Source organism: Phycodurus eques, chromosome 19, assembly GCF_024500275.1.
Source record: "Phycodurus eques isolate BA_2022a chromosome 19, UOR_Pequ_1.1, whole genome shotgun sequence".
Lineage (NCBI taxonomy): Eukaryota > Metazoa > Chordata > Actinopteri > Syngnathiformes > Syngnathidae > Phycodurus > Phycodurus eques.
The window spans coordinates 642,217-658,201 of record NC_084543.1 but is presented as its reverse complement, the minus strand read 5'-3'; the positions used below and the strand labels follow the sequence as shown (position 1 = coordinate 658,201).

At 45.2% G+C, this 15,985-nt stretch overlaps 1 protein-coding gene across 1 annotated transcript; it reads right to left on the bottom strand.

Moving 5' to 3' along the window:
- Window positions 1-258: 258 nt before the first annotated feature.
- Window positions 259-15,850, bottom strand: nploc4 (NPL4 homolog, ubiquitin recognition factor). Its single transcript, XM_061706170.1, has 17 exons — window positions 15,694-15,850; window positions 13,016-13,096; window positions 10,914-11,023; window positions 10,576-10,833; window positions 10,200-10,248; window positions 9,817-9,911; window positions 9,108-9,231; window positions 7,492-7,671; window positions 6,804-6,890; window positions 6,643-6,714; window positions 5,091-5,217; window positions 4,846-5,006; window positions 4,705-4,776; window positions 3,382-3,474; window positions 3,201-3,317; window positions 3,025-3,127; window positions 259-2,135 (listed from the first exon to the last, which is right to left on the bottom strand). The coding sequence occupies exons 1-17, from the start codon at window positions 15,706-15,708 to the stop codon at window positions 1,975-1,977; spliced, it is 1,905 nt and encodes a 634-aa protein (XP_061562154.1). The 5' UTR covers window positions 15,709-15,850; the 3' UTR covers window positions 259-1,974.
- Window positions 15,851-15,985: the final 135 nt, after the last annotated feature.

Sequence of the window (15,985 nt, the reverse complement as noted above, 5' to 3'; positions counted from 1 at the left end):
TCTGGCCTCTCAATAATGAAAATGCTTAACCGGAGAATGTGGGCCTTACTTTGCCCACCCACCCTGGCATCATAATTAAGATATGGATTAAATATGATATTACGAACAACACTTCAAGAGGAAGACCAAAACAATTTGGAATTCTTGTTTATTTATTACTTCAAATGCAGGTCACATCGAGAGGAAGCAAAAGTCACTCGCTAACGTGACTTCAGATAACCACTCAAGAAGTCACACGCGCCCCCCCCCCCCCCCCCCCCCCCCCCCCCCCCCCCCAAAAAAACAAAACAAAACAAAACAAAAAAAACAACCAAACAAGCATCTCGACTCAAAAATATTATATTCTCACATCATCAATAGAAATTTGCTAAAGAAGCATAAATAGCCAGGACACAAGCGCCCGTCAGTAACGCCGCATTTCGACTGCGGAAAGTTCCGTCAAAGTGTGTCCACTTCCATCCTGGTTTGGGAAATTTGCTAAAGCACTTTTGTTCCTCAGGGGGGCGCCATGGAGTCACAGAGCCCACTCTTCGCAAGTCAGGATTTCTTCATCGAGGGAGCTGTGTTTTTTTGTTTTTTATGTGGCGCGCAAACAATTTTGTAACTTTTACGAATGTCACAAAGATAATTTAGTAAGTCGCATCCGTGCGGTTCGCAAGGACAATTTAGTGCCTAAAAATCTCAAAAGTGCAACTTAGTAAGTAGCACGTGAACATTACGTATTTTGCTTGCGCTTCTTAGTAACTCGCACCCGCATCTTACTTCTTAGGAAAGCAGTAAGTCGCACGCATTTCGTTATCTCACAAGTGACATTTAGTAAACTGCACACACCTTAAAAATCTTGTGGGCACAATTTAGTAAGTTACGCCGCAATTGGCGTCTTGCGTAACTCGTGAAGCACGGAAGCGACTTACGAATCATGCGCAAACAAGTACGGCTTTTCTACTGTGAGATTTGTAATTCGATTAACTGAATTGTATTCGAATATCGCAAGCGCAACTTAGTAAGTGACACACTAATTTTGCATCTTGCCTTGTGTAACATGCATTGGACAAATCTCACAAGCGTAATTTCCTGAGTCGTACAGGTGGCTTCATCTCGTGAGTGCAATTTAGTCATTTCTTGCGTGCACGCAAACGGCACGGGTGCGACTTGCTAAACTGTGCCGTCGACATACGAAAGGGCCGAGTGCGAATTTGTAAACTGCGAGAACAAAATACATAAGGCGTTGTTGACACTTGATAAATTGAGATTGCGAGCGAGACTCGTAAAGTGTGACACAGAAAATAAGATCAAATCACGATACATGGATTTTTAGGTAGTGGACCTGGATGGCAATTCAGGAATTTGGAATCATCCATTATTCCAGAATCACTGCCCAGTGGCGCCTCGAGATCGGAGTGCCTCGACTTGCGAGTTTTTCCAGAGTCAAGCCGTCCCTCGAGTTTCCTTGCAGTGGAAGGACAATGGCGGTCCAGGTCACGTGGAGAGAAAATGTTATGAATGTGTGTTTTGATGCGCTACCACGTGGCTGAGTAAGATATTTTGTCCAAAAACACATACTTTTTTATTTTTATTTTTAATGTTTTTTTTCTTTGGGGGGGGGGGGCTGGAACAGATTAAGGGCATTTGCATTATTTTATTTGGAGGCAATTTGAAATCAGGGAACAAATAAAATTTGTATCTGCGGTCTTTCGGATTCCGTAATCACGTGTTTTTGTTTTGTTGCAAAAAACAAAGTCAGGCGAGGAAGCGGCGGACACCAGTTGAGTGAAGATGAAGAAGAGGGAGACGACTGCCGTCCAATCACATTCAAGTCCAAACCATCCGAGCAGGAGGCGCTCAATACTGACGGTAGAAGGACTGATCATCTTTTAATCGAGAGTAAAGGGGGTGTATGATGGGGGGGCTGCTGGACCCCCCTCCCTCAGGAAAGGACGCCATGAGCGCGAGGCAGCTCGAGGGCGGGGTTCTTTAACTGCGGGGCAGCCTGCACATTTCACAGTGCTCGGTACCGGGCTGATTCATGAAGGTGCAGTGCACGCACGACCACACGGCGGAGGAGGACGGCGGTGCCGACGGGTCGGCCGTGCCGTCGAATCCCGCCGGGCCCGACGGCTGCCCCCCGACCGTGCCTGCGGGGGAGGAGACGCGCGTCAGTCCTGACGGGACGGAAACGCGTCACGGTGCGCACGCAGATACCGATATTGCACTTAAAACGGGACTTTGCCCAGTTTGGCTGAAAACTGATTGTCCTTATTGATTGTGGGTTTTTTTTCCGTCGAATGACATTACGTAAATACTGTAAAATGGCTCCAGCGTGTGGGCTCTGTCACAGATAATAAGAACATTGAACATTGATTTGAAATAATGTCCTGCTTTTGCAATGAGGGGATGGAAATTCAAAAATGTTTTATACACGATTGATCAATTAATTGGAAACATTATTAAAATAATTGTTAGTTGCAGCCTTAATTGCAAGAATTATTGTTACCAAATTCCATTTTAAATCTAATCAAACAATGTTCCTTGACTTCTGACTTAGTTCTCCATCAATTTGTTGTGTGTGCGTAATAATAATATGCTGAGAAGATTGTACATGGACAGTGGAATCTCGATTTAGCAGACTTCGGATTTAACAGACTGCATATAGTGTCCAGTTGGAACCGCTAACTGGACGCCCCCTCGCATGCACCAGCAAGCTAATCAAACATTTTTTAGCTTTTTTATATTTATTGACAATAATTTAGTACTGTAATGGATTTTTTTAGGCCACGATAAAAGGTGGATTTAACGGAGGACCCCCTCCCTGCTCTTAGTCCATTAAACCGAGGTTCCACTGTATACACACAGTGATGATTGCCCTCTGAGGGAAACCACAAGTACGATGAGGCCCATGAAAAAATGACTGACGCCTGGTTTGATATCATCACGACACGTAACTGTGTGACATTTCGCTCAAAATAGTCCCGATGTGAAACGTTGCCGGGGTTTCACCTCGAGCTGAAGACGGAAGGAACTTACCGCACAGCTGCTCGATGGTGGCCCACTGCTCCGACTTCTTCCACGCGTCCGCCAGATCCTCGTCGGACGTCTTGACGGCGTCCAGCAGCAGCCCGATGCTGTCCTGCAAAAGGCGGACGCGGGCGAAGTCAGACGGTCGGCGGCGGCGGTCGCGGCGTGCACCGATGCGGACTCACCCTCAGAGGCATGACCTCGTTGGTGACCAGGAAGAGGAGCAGATGGAAGTCGGACACGATGTCCAGGAATGACGTGGAGGCGCACAGTGACAAATACGCGGCTAAGCTGTGGAAGTTCTGAGGAGAAACACGCGGGAAATTGAAGACTCTTTCTCTCAAAATAAAAGGCAAGCGTCCTTACTTGCGTCTCTCCGAAGATTTCTCGGTTCTCGATGGGGAAGCGCTGAGCGGAGCTGAAGGTGAACTGGGGGTCCTTTGGGAATGTTGTGGTGATCTGGGAAGCAAACGAGAGGAGGAGAAAATGCAAAACAACGAGGAGGGAAGCCGAAGAAAGAACAGTAGCACACGGACGACTCCAACCTGGGCCGCTGTCGCTTGCCTAAACTCCTCACGCAACATCTGTTTACTACGACCACAAACAAATGAGCGCCGGTTCGGATTCATCCACCGGTTCACTTGAAAAGTACAATGCCAACTCTTCATTTTTGCATTCGAATGAAAACGGACCAAGGTACGTATTTCATTCCGACAAGAGAACGTATGCAGGGAGGGCAGGCAGCGACTTCCTTTGTTTACGTCCGCCGCCGTTTCCACTCACTGCGCATGCGCAGTTGTACAGTAGCCGTTGGTTCTGACTCTGTGTTCTTTTTCTTCTTTAACTCGAGAATTGACTCAACTTATGAACCACTTGTTCGGATCTCTAATAGCAATATATGTATACTGTCTTATACATTTGTACTGTATTCGTATGGCTTGACAGTGTCTCGCAAGATGAAAAGCCGGAAGTGTATTTTTAGCATACGTGACAGTTTGCGTAATGTGCGACGTTACTCCATGGAGAAACGGCGATTAAACCGGTGGCCGATCACTCGGCCACTCACACGAACTAGTTGCGAAGCCCTGCGCACCGCACGAGAGTTCAGTCGGGTCCAGCCACATGGCTCGCTGTGCGGCAGGACACACACACATTTACTACTAACCAACCAAACAATTCATTTCATAACCGACGCAGACACATTTAGTTACGAACGCTATCACCCACACACACTAACTAAAATCAGCGAACCGACCAAGCAATAACACTTTACAGATACATTTAAATTACTGCCGTGAGTTACTGTTAAGCATCTTTGGGCTCCTCGAAAGCCGCTACTTAAATCCACCCATTCATCCATTTTCTGTACCGCTTGTCCTCATGCGGCTCACAGGCGTGCTGGCGCCTATCGCACCCTGAACTGGTCGCCAGCCAATCGCAGGGCACATAGAAACAAACAACCATTCACACCTACGGGCAATTTAGAGTCAACAATTCACCTAGTATGCATGTTTTTGGGACGTGGGAGGAAACCGCCACACAGGCTCAGGGAGAACCCGCAACCTCCGAACTGTGAGGCAGATGTGCCCACCACTTGCGCACCGTGCTGACTGCGATATAGTTCCAAGTCATTATGATTCTTTTTTCTATTATGAGTGGGAGTACGCAATGAGGCAAGGAGAAACTCACATCTATGATGAGATACTCCACGGGAAGAGGCCGTGCCAGGAAGGTGACGTCGTTTCCAAACTTGTCTTTGTCCTGTTGACGAAACGCCGCACCTTGACTGCCGGTTGCCAAACGAGGGGAAGCGCGAGGCGCGAGCGTTACCTTGAAGAAGACGTCCGGGACGTACTGCTCGGGACCGGACTCTTTAGCGTAGCCCAGCTCGGGGGCGTCCTTGCAGGGCAGCAGGCACTCGTCCCTCACCAGGGCCATGCACTGATTGGACACCTGGTAGCCCTCAAAGTGCACTTGGTTGTCCGGACCACCTGAGAAGCACCGCAAACATCCACAAACGTCCACAAAGACCGCCGCTGCGACACGCGGGCCGGGAAGAGCCACCGTGGCCTGACCTGTCGCGACCACCGTCACAAACTTGGAGCCGAAGAGTCCGTCGCGAGAGAGTTTGCAGGCGTTCGAATGTTGATTTTGGAAGAAGCCCGCCGTGATGCACTCCTCCGCACTCAGGAAGTGAGAATCCTGTTGGGAAAGAACCCTAAATCAGCCCACTGATTGACTAGAAACGCTTCGCCATACAGTGAGGTCTTTTATTCATTAAATCATTTTAATCGATAAAGTTGTCAAATTTTTTTTTTCCATTCATCAATGAATCAGAGGAAATAAAAACATTTTTTAATTTCCGTCCCTGTATTGAAAAACAGGACATTATTTCAAATTGACAGAGTAGAAAATGCACAAACATAAATTGATGAGGCTGAGGCTGCTGTAAGTGATCGTAAGTTTATTAGGATCCCCAAGGTGAAGACTAATCTTCCTGGGGTCCAAAGAAATCAACATTACCAAGTATCTAACTAACTGAGTCACACTTCAGTAGGTCATCATCGGGATGTGAAATTGATCATCATTGATTAAGCCGACCCAAGCGCGGTCCAGTATCAGTTATTGTAACTGTGAGGAGAAAAATATCGAGATGTCACAGTATTGCAATGAAAGCTCTTCAATGTATTATTTTGAAACGTTTGGGAAAATAACTTCTCGTTTTTTTCAATTAACATGCTCTGTAGCTACATTAGCAAAACGTAAATAAACAATCTCTGTAAATAAAATCCAAGTTACACAACAGTACAAGTACGGCAGTGCCTTGAGATACAAGTAACCCGACTAACAACCTTTTCAAGATAGGAGCTGTCATTCGCTGGATGGTGCCACTGAACTCAATTCACCTCACTATAACTCATTATTTTAATCATTTTGCTTTACTCTGCTGTCCGCAGCCAGGTCTGCACTGCGAATGACAACCTGTGCACAAATAAAGTAAATGAAATTAAATCAAAAGAAAAGTGGCGGTTTGGTAAATTGCAGAAGGCTTCAAAATATTGAATGCCACTCCCAGCTGAAGTTTACTCCAAAACTAAACCTAAAACAAAGACAATTACATGTGTATTTCAAACAACTTTGCCTTAAGGATGCCGCCGATTGCGTAATCCTAACATAATGGAAAATGCCACTCACGTCCTAGTGATTTGCATGAAGTCGCAGCGTTAGGACCTTTCAAACAACTGATATTTGAACACAAACTGTGGAGCAATACATGTACAGAGAAAATTCAATATTCACAGACGTATGCTCTATATCCTCTATGAAAAATAACTAATATTATATCATCTTACTGAGTCACTTCCAGTTCTATTTCGTTAGTCTGCATTACTGTATTATACTGCCCCCTGATGGCCAAGGTGAGCACACCAGAAAGAGCAGAACACTGAATAGAAAAAAAAGTACCCGAGTACCCAAGAACCTAAACAATTCCCAAAGAGGCGACTTTCTCAACGAGGGGAAAAGTCGTCAGGCTCACTGCCTGATCGCACCAACAACGGGAGGGGAAAGTTTTAAAACCACGGTTTACGGTAAACCGGTACCCGCCCCACGTCGACAGAACCCTACCTGGTTTCTGGTGAAGCGGACGGTCCCTATCCTGGTGTCCTCGGACAGCAGGTCGGAGAAAATCCAGCCCACCTGCCCCCCCCCCAAAAAAAAATAATGTCCAGGAAGTGAGACGGCTCGTCAAGAGGAGGCGCTATTGCGTCGACAGAGAGACAACCGACCTTACGAAGACCAAGTTTGGCGGCGATCTCGTCCACCGCTGCGGCTTTGGGGTCCTCTAGCAGTTCCAGACTGTTCTGAGTCGCGTTCTGAACCACAGAATTGAGATGAGCTCAAGCCAAACGAGACGGACAGCGTCATTAAGAAGAACAACAACAAGCAGACAAGGTGCTCAACTAATAGTCGTCGTTCTCTCAGAGCAGAGAAACATAAGCCGGTGAGTATTGTTGTACGTTCTGCAGTTGTTTAAAATCATTTCAACGGGGAAAGACGATTGAGATTCGACTGTTTCAAGTTACGAGCGTGGTCACTAAACAAATGAAACTCGCAACTCAAGGCACAAATTGTATTTGTCTATGTGAAGACATTCACATGTGCGATTTCTCAAAAATATTATGAACAATGTCTTAACAAATATGATTATACAACAGTTTGCATGGATAAATCTTCAAACGAGCACTCCTACACCATTTGTTGGAAATCACAATGTCCAATCATCGGTGAGCTGCTCTTACGACAGGCCTGCGGCCTCCTCATCTGGTCCTTGGGGCCTACCTCGGTTGGTCGCTGACCCCGGCCTGCTCTTTTGCAGATTTACGCCTACTGCGGGTCTGCATCACACCCCGCCTCCGCGACAAACGGCCGTTGGCCATAAAGTCAGGAAGGAGTAAGACTAAGAGGGTCGGTCACCTGGGGGGGCTCGTAGATGGCGGCCACTTCGGCTCGGATCCCCAGCGGGATGTCCTTGTGCTCTGTGTACCTGCCGTACAGGTATCCCACCCTCTGGCTGCCGGTCTTGCGCCAGAAGTCCAGGAAGCGGTCGGCAATGGTGTGGTTCTCAAACATGATGTTGTCCACATGTCGGTATTTCTGCAGAGCAAAAGAAAGGCCGCCTGAGCAGACCGATGGGATGCCAACGCTGTGTGGAAAGCCCTTTTAGCATTTAGGCCCATACTGTCGTGCACCTTCTACGTCAACGCAAATCGGTCTTTATGCTCTGGAAAATGTCCCGTGGACTCCAGTCCTGGTATACACATAAGGATTTTTCAAATCTTAAAAGATTATCTGTGACAGAGCCCACACGCTGGAGCCATTTTACAGTATTTATGTAATGTCATTCCTTACTTCAACACAAGGTAGAGGAAAAGCCCAAATAGGGATAAATCGGAAGCTTCAAGTAATGAGCTGCAGGTGTGCGAACAGGGAGAAGCACTTTTGGACAGAGTTTCTTGGAAAAGTGTGGAACGTGGAATTGATTCATGTTCATGTACTGACTTTGGAATTTAACTATATTGTTGGAAAATGACTAAAGGTCTATACAGTGTGCGATTGTGTGCCACCACCCATCTCGGATCTAGTCCGCCAACAACGAAATCTCGTGTGATCACACGTATGCTAACACAAACCAAGAAGAGAAAACGATATGTTGGGCCGATGTTTCTCAAGTGGTGAAACATTATATGGCACATTTGGATTCGGACAACGGCTGACTCATCCTGACAATGTGGGCAGGACCATAACGCGCACCGACTGTCCAACGGGCGTATTAACACATTACGTCAGTGTATTATATCAAACTAACCGACGAAAAATATCGGCGCCAGCTGACTTTTTTTTACCTCTGTGATCGCAGAGCTTCTCCTCTTCAAACATGCTCCTCTGAGTTTTGTTTTTTAAGCGCGAGGCTCCCACTATTACGACGACTGTTATCATAATGGCGCAATGTTGAGTGAGATTTTGAGTCATTTGTTTTTATTTGCTTCTATGTCGGACTCGCCCGCGGTCTGTGGAACAAGGAAGGTTGCTGGTCACCACGGATATAAAACGACAGGCACACCTGCTTTTCTATTGCTGGCCCTCCAAACATGCGTTCAGTCATAAGCACAGTAGTTTAGTCAAATCACTTTAAATTGATTTATCTCATACAGAATTTAGAAAACACACTTTCCTTCAAAGTGTAGCGCGTTAGACAGAGCGATGAGCAGCTTGAGCACATCTAAATGGTAACGACATCCGCTGCAGAAGTTAAGTTCAGATGTTTAGTTTGCTATATTTTCCAAATGGATTTCCATGACAAAACGCCATTCTCCTTGATTTACAGCCTCCCTCAGACTTCAATGAGCCACGCTTCTGTGGTGGCTGTGCACAAATTTCCAGTTTACGCACGGTGGGTGTGTCACAAGTCTGGACGGGGGAATGTGCGCAGTTGAAAGGTGAGCAAGCCAGGTGCGTAAAAAACATCTTTTGCAGTAACTGCTGAATACGTACTTCAATGCTGAACGGTGTTTCCGTAGTGTGGTACGTACCTGTCTGTTGAGTGTGAGGGCGCTGGGCTGGCACTTGGTGCAGATGCCCTCCGGCCAGGGAGGGTGGCCCTCACAGCCAGACTTGATTTTACAGCTGATGTTCTCCAGGGCGGCAAACTTCCCCCTGTGACACCACAAAAGAACACAGTCAATCGGGCTGCTAGTTGAAGTACGTTACAAAAAAAAAACAAAAAGAAATACAAAAAAAAGTTTTTGGGGGGGAGGCTGGAACAGATAAATGGAATTTATATTAATTTCAATGCGGAAATATGGTTTACGATACAGGTTTTTGGTGTGCAAACAGAAATAGAGGTGCAACAATTGATCGATTAATAAAAAAATAATCGAAAACTATTTTGAGAAATGATTAATCATTTAGCGACCTTGTTTAAGTTGTCCAAATGCTCGGAATGTTACCCTCTCAATAGTAAATATTCCTCCACAAAAGCAGAACGATTATCTTGGCATTCTTTTCAAGATGAGATATTTTCTGACATGTTAGGGACCAAACCAGGAACTGAACAAGAATCAATTCATGTCGGTGCATTTTCTGCACTGTCAATTTGAAATAATGTTTTAATGTAAATGTCGATTTGGACTCTACCGACCAATCGCAAGACCGCTTATTGATGACGTCATCGCATATGCCTCAGAGTAAAACTGGGCGTAAAAAACATGAACGAATGGATAAAATGGCAGATGGGCTTACTTGTCGGATCCTCTGGTCAGCTTGCGCAGATACGCGTGGAAGGACATGTGCTTGACGGGCGGGTCCAAGTGGTTCAGGTAGTCTTCATCGAAAGGCTGTGAGGAGAGACGCATCGAGTCCACGTCACACTCAAGCCGAGCGAGGGGGAGGAGGAGGAAAGAAAGACAGGGAGGAGGAGGAGAGAAGGAGAAGGTGGAAGCGGGAAAAGAAAAAAGGAGAGAAGGAAGAAAGTTGAAGAGGAGGAGGAGTAGGGAAGGAGAAGACGACTAAAAAGAGGAGAGAGGAAAGAGAAGTAGAAGAAGAAAATGTGAAGTGAAAAGTGAAGAAAAGGAGGTGAAGAATAAAAAGGAGGCAGAGAAGAAAATGGAGGAGAAGAATCTCACCTCTAACGGTACACAGTGCACACATTTCCCCAGGGCGCCATGGCGACATCTGTGACAAGAAAATGCGGCGACTTCATTGAGTTGAGGAGTTTCGTTCGGACAAAAGTAACGCTTTGTCGCCATCTTGGTGTCACGCGACTATATACTATATTTCGTTTGGTTCCCACAGTGTAGAGAGATTATATGCCTGCGAGTATTGTCGTAGACTTTTTTTGTACGAGTTGCTGCTCTTTGTGTTAAATATCACAGTTGTTTGAATGTTTGCAATTACTGTAACAGCTATGCTAATATCCGTTAGGCCGACTATGGCTTTTCACATTATATGTTAGCATTAAGCTAGCAGACTTAGTGTGGCGTGTGCAGTGAGTCTCCTCACAGCTGCGCGTCTCGGTTTCTGTAGATCTTGCCGTCTTGCTTGGTCAGATACTGGTCGATGTTGTCCTCCTGGATCTGCGGCGCCGACTGCGGGCGGGGCGTCAGGAAGGACGAGGAAGCGGACGACGAGGACGAGAACGAGGTGGACGGCAATGACGACGTCGAGGACGAGTGCGGGGCGGCGGTGTCCATCACCTCCCCGCCGGAGGAGGAGGAGGAAGGCGAACCCGAGGGGAACAAGAAGAGCATGTCGCCGTGCCTGCGGAGAGCGGACAAAACGTCTTAGTGACATCACTTCCTGTCTTTTCTGCGGGGACTTCTCCCTCGGCTGTTGCTCACTTGATCTTCAGTAGGCTGAGGCTTTTGTTCTGGGAGAGGATCTCTCCCGTTTTGTTGCGGTTCAGATAAAGCGAGAAGCGGTTGGAGTTGAAGCCAAACTCTTTGGCCACCTGCGAAGACGACGGCAACAGCATCAAACAAGTTCGCACATGACGAGTGAGTCGGGGGGGAAAAAAAATCTGTCAATGAACAAAGAGTTTAAATACACCGTCGAAGGACAAATGGGCCTTCTGTTACACACACACACACACACACACACACACACATATATATATATATATATATATATATATATATATATACACACACACACACACACACACACACAGTTCCCTTGCCACTTCACGCTTTGCGGCTTCATTGCTTTGCAGGTTTTTCCAAAATGCGTATTCATAAAAAAATAAATAAAAATTCATCAAAAAATAAAAATGAAAAAATACAGCCATATCGGCAGCCTTATTGCGGAAAGACGCGTTGTTTCATGTTGATGCACGAGAGAGAAGGTTTCCCTGCATGCCAAACAAAGAGATGAGTTGACTCAGAGAGTTTGCACATGCCTGTACTGTACTGTATGGGCACTCATACAAGGCGCGTGATTGGTTCCCGGCGCAACATCGACCAATGAGAGCACGAGTGGATTTATCCCGTGAGCTGATTGGCTGCGCATCATCGCAACCTCACCCAGCATCTTCCCTTGTTGTGTCTCGCCAGTCTCGTGCACGCTGTTGACTGTCTCGCATACTGTATCGTAGTGTTGTGTTCGTGGTAACTTTTTCTGTTGAAGCGCTAACTTTTTTTAATTAGTTAAGCCCTTACAATGCCGCCTAAGCGCTGTCACCCTGCGAAAGCTTCCTCCGGGGCGCCCAAGAGGAAGGAGATGATAATGACCATCAGCGAAAAAGTGAATGATGAAAGAGGGCAGAAGTTATGCACGCCATTATGGCGTGAATGAATCTACAGTCCGGTACATCAAGAAACAGGAAGCAACCATCCACAAAATTGCTTCAATAAGGAAGCAAAACGTGTGGTAACTCCGCATAATAAGAGACGGGGTTATGTCCTTGTACGGTGGAATTTTGACCCAAAAGAAAAAACAAAGACAACAACTACCCATCACCATGTTTTTCTCCAAGGTAAAACCCCAGCTACACCATCAGCGCCTCCAGCAGAAGAGTCTCCGAGTGAACCTAAAGCCTCTACGAGTCAAGTGAGAGCCTCTCCTCCGCCACCAACGCAAGCCTCTTCACCTCTCTCAGAAGGCCATGTTGATTAATGTTAATTACTGTATAAGGTTTTATCATTCAAGATTTAAGTAAATACGTGTACTGTTGTAATCTTTGTCTCAAATATCCATCCATCCATCTTCTGAGCCGCTTCTCCTCACGCGGGTCGCGGGCGTGCTAGAGCCTATCCCAGCTATCATCGGGCAGGAGGCGGGGTACACCCTGAACTGGTTGCCAGCCAATCGCAGGGCACATACAAACAAACCACCATCCGCACTCACAGTCACACCTACAGGCAATTTAGAGTTGTCAATTAACCTACCATGCATGTTTTTGGGATGTGGGAGGAAACCGGAGTGCAAACCCACGCAGGCACGCGGAGAACATGCAAACTCCACACAGGCGGGGCCGGGGATTGAACCCCGGACCTCAGAACTGTGAGGCGGACGCTCTAACCAGTCATCCACCGTGCCGCCTGTCTCAAATATGTAAAGTATAAATACTGTTGACATATTTTAAACATTCTGGTACCCACATACACAAAAGTTCCTAGGGGGGGATGGGTTTGCGGATTTTCACCTTTCGTGGGTTCCGGTCCCCATTAACCGCGAAAAACGAGGGATCACTGTATATATATACACACACACACACACATACATACATACATACATATATATCTACACATACATGTGTGTGTGTGTGTATATATATATATATATATATATATATATATATATACACACACACACACACACACACACACACACACATATATATAGTTGTATTTTTTGGAATAGTTGCTTGTTTAAAAACATTTGATTTATGAATAGTAGCACCTTTGAAAAACAAACCTGATGTAGTGTACGAATAGTATAGTACCTTCTTTAAAAAGGCAGCAGCAGTCTCCCGCTTGGTCGAAGGGATTTTCTTCATGCCATCTGGGGACTGTACCCTGATGATCTAAAACATTTTTAAAAAAACAACTTATTTTACTATGATCTGATGACGTACAACACATTTCCTATCTTATCCTAAAATAATCGATTCATTGGTTTGGCCGAATTTATCAGAGAATTTTAGCCCTTTTCAAAATAACCATCAACGGCCGCAGTTTTGCCAATTAAATACATTCTTAATTTCTCATGAAACAGTAAATGCTGTCAAGTGTCCCGCATAATGGTGTCCTTGCGATGTTTGCCCAGTGGAGGGAGCTCTGACTCCATTCAATCCAATACGCATCTTTCCCGAGAAGATAACACGTTTGTCCCAGTTCTCGCGTGACCATGCGCGGACGAACACCGCCAACATTTACAACCACAATGGTGGATTGGGCATCACGTTACCTTGGTGCTGCAGAGGTACCTCGGCATAATATTATTCTTACCGCAAAACTTTATATAACACGTTCTTAAATCCGCCGCATATAAAACAGGTGTCTGATCTGTCCCAGCACATCATTTTGTACGGCCGGTGGAAGCAGATCATGTGCATCGACTTCATGTTTCTCAGTAAAAGTCAAAGATTACAAATTGTCTTCACTTGTAAAAACGATGACATATTACAGCATTTTTAGTTACAAACACCCCTTTTAAAATAAACCAAATAATACTTCACTGGCATCTGATTTTAAAACTAGTACATGTAATAATATGAACAGGTGAACGTACACTTAAATGGGTTCATAGTCATAGTGGCACTCCAATGGAAACCATAAACGACGACGTAGCCCGCCACAAAAATGAGTTTTACACCGCTGGTGTATTACAACTAGTCTTTACACCGATTTTATAGGGCTGATCGGTATCAGCTGATAATTAGCATCTTATGTTGATCGGCTTTAATGTCACAATTAAACGATCCGATCAATGACGCCATCGATCGGCTCTGCAAAAGACATTGACTCCGCCTCGCCATCGTGCACAGTATATTTGAATCCAAAAGCTAGTTTATTTTTAGCCTTGTCGCGCGTCTTTTGACGTAATATTGGAAATATCTGATGGCCAAAAGTTATTAAAAAAATAATAATAAAAAAAATATGTCGGCGGTATGGAACAGGTAACACGTCTGAGACAGACAACACGTAATGGCCAAATCAGACTACAAGACAAATTTGCTCTTTCACGATTGCACTGTCAGACTACTGCAATAAAATCTTGTATTCCGATACCACCGCATCCCGTTTTTTACGATCATTGGGCTTTATCTTGTCAACTCAAACGCGACCGGATACACGCGTTACCGTGGCGACGACAGCAAGACTGGATCCCGCTGACTATATTATAAGAACAAAATGGGGGAAATCGTGTGCTGGTGGTCACCGGTGCTCAGGACAGGAGAGGACGTTCGTTAAAGGCTCGCTTGAGGTACGTTCACGTACTTTTAATACGTTACGGCTCGCAGGCAGGCAACAAAAACGTTATGTAGCCTAGCAAGCTAGTGCTATCGCTAACGCTTGTACGTAAACATGACCGTTCTGACGAATCATGCTCTAAAGTTTCGGTGTGGGTGAAGTCATTTAATTAAAAATAAAGTAATTGAATGACAATAAGTTAGCACCCATTATTTCTGTCACGTTGTAATGTTGGTTTGACCTGACTGATTAGAATAAACGATCTGACTAGAGCAGTGATTTCCAAGCTTTATGGAGCCAAGGAACATATTTTACAATTGAAAAAAATCTCAGGGCACACCGACAAACAAAAATGTCACAAAAAGTGGATACATTAATTACTGTATTTACTTCCTGCCATCTAATAGATGTTCTGTCTGTCACTATGCCTCACTGGCATAAATAGAGGAACAAAGACACATTTATTAAGTATAGTTTTTGAGCAATTAATTAGGCAATGAAGTACACAAGTATATAGAGTAAATGAACAGGTCATTTAAATAGACACATTCCTCAATCTTGCGATCGGATCGGTGATCGGCCCCGAAAATCCTGACCGTGTAAAGCCTAATTACAACCAGAAGGGCAAGCAGGAGAAAGAATAAATTAAAATACCAATGAAACTATAGAATTAAAAAATAATAATAATGTAAAAATAATAATGAAGAGTCAGTCAAAACAAGCGTCCCCAGCACTCCAACAGGCTGGAAACGATGACAGTGGCCCAAAAAAGAATTTAATAAAATAAAAAAAATAATAAAAAGTTTGGTCTCTACTTTGACGTTCACGTTCACAGTTAATGACACCAAATCCAACCAAAAACAACTTTCCAAAAGCGGAGTGTTCCAGCGCATTCTGAAGAATTCATAAGCCTTACAGAGCACAACAATAGGATATTTCAAAATCATCTTTTAGTACTCTCCTAAATCAGCCGAAGTGATATTTGTGTCACTCGTGGCTTTCATTCGTCCAAAAGAACTGATCTCCTTGTAGCCGGTTAGCCGGCTGTGGCCGTCCACTTTGAACGGGCCGTCACCTTAGCCGGCGAGCGAGCTAATTGTGCTGCCTCATCACTACGACGAGTTGGTGCTAACGGCTAACTAGCTCGCCTTAGCCGAGCCGGGGTAGCAACAAACGCCACTTTTCTTTTCCTTTCTTTTGCACTTACGATGGTGTCCGCCATGGTGCTCGGCTACTATATATCGTCGTTTTGTCAGCCAAAATCGCTACAGGTTGAATAACGGACGCACTTTGACGGTGTGTTTGTCAACGAAACTCCATCCCACAGCGAGTGTAGCCAACATTCGTGTCCGATGCGGAACCGAACCGCCAGTCCCCGCAAACAACCCGCCTCCCGGAAACACGTTTATTCAAAGGTTCTGCTTGTCTCCTAAAAAAATAAAATACAATCAAAATACATAAAATAAAAACCCGCCTTTATTCAACATACGCGATTTCTC

What these genes read in the sequence shown, in the direction of transcription:
- nploc4 (XM_061706170.1), bottom strand. An exon ending in CTGACCAGAGGATCCGACAA is followed by an intron (nt 9,232 to 9,816) that starts GTAAGCCCATCT and finishes GTGGTGTCACAG; the next exon opens with GGGGAAGTTTGCCGCCCTGG. An exon ending in CCCTCACACTCAACAGACAG is followed by an intron (nt 7,672 to 9,107) that starts GTACGTACCACA and finishes TTTGCTCTGCAG; the next exon opens with AAATACCGACATGTGGACAA.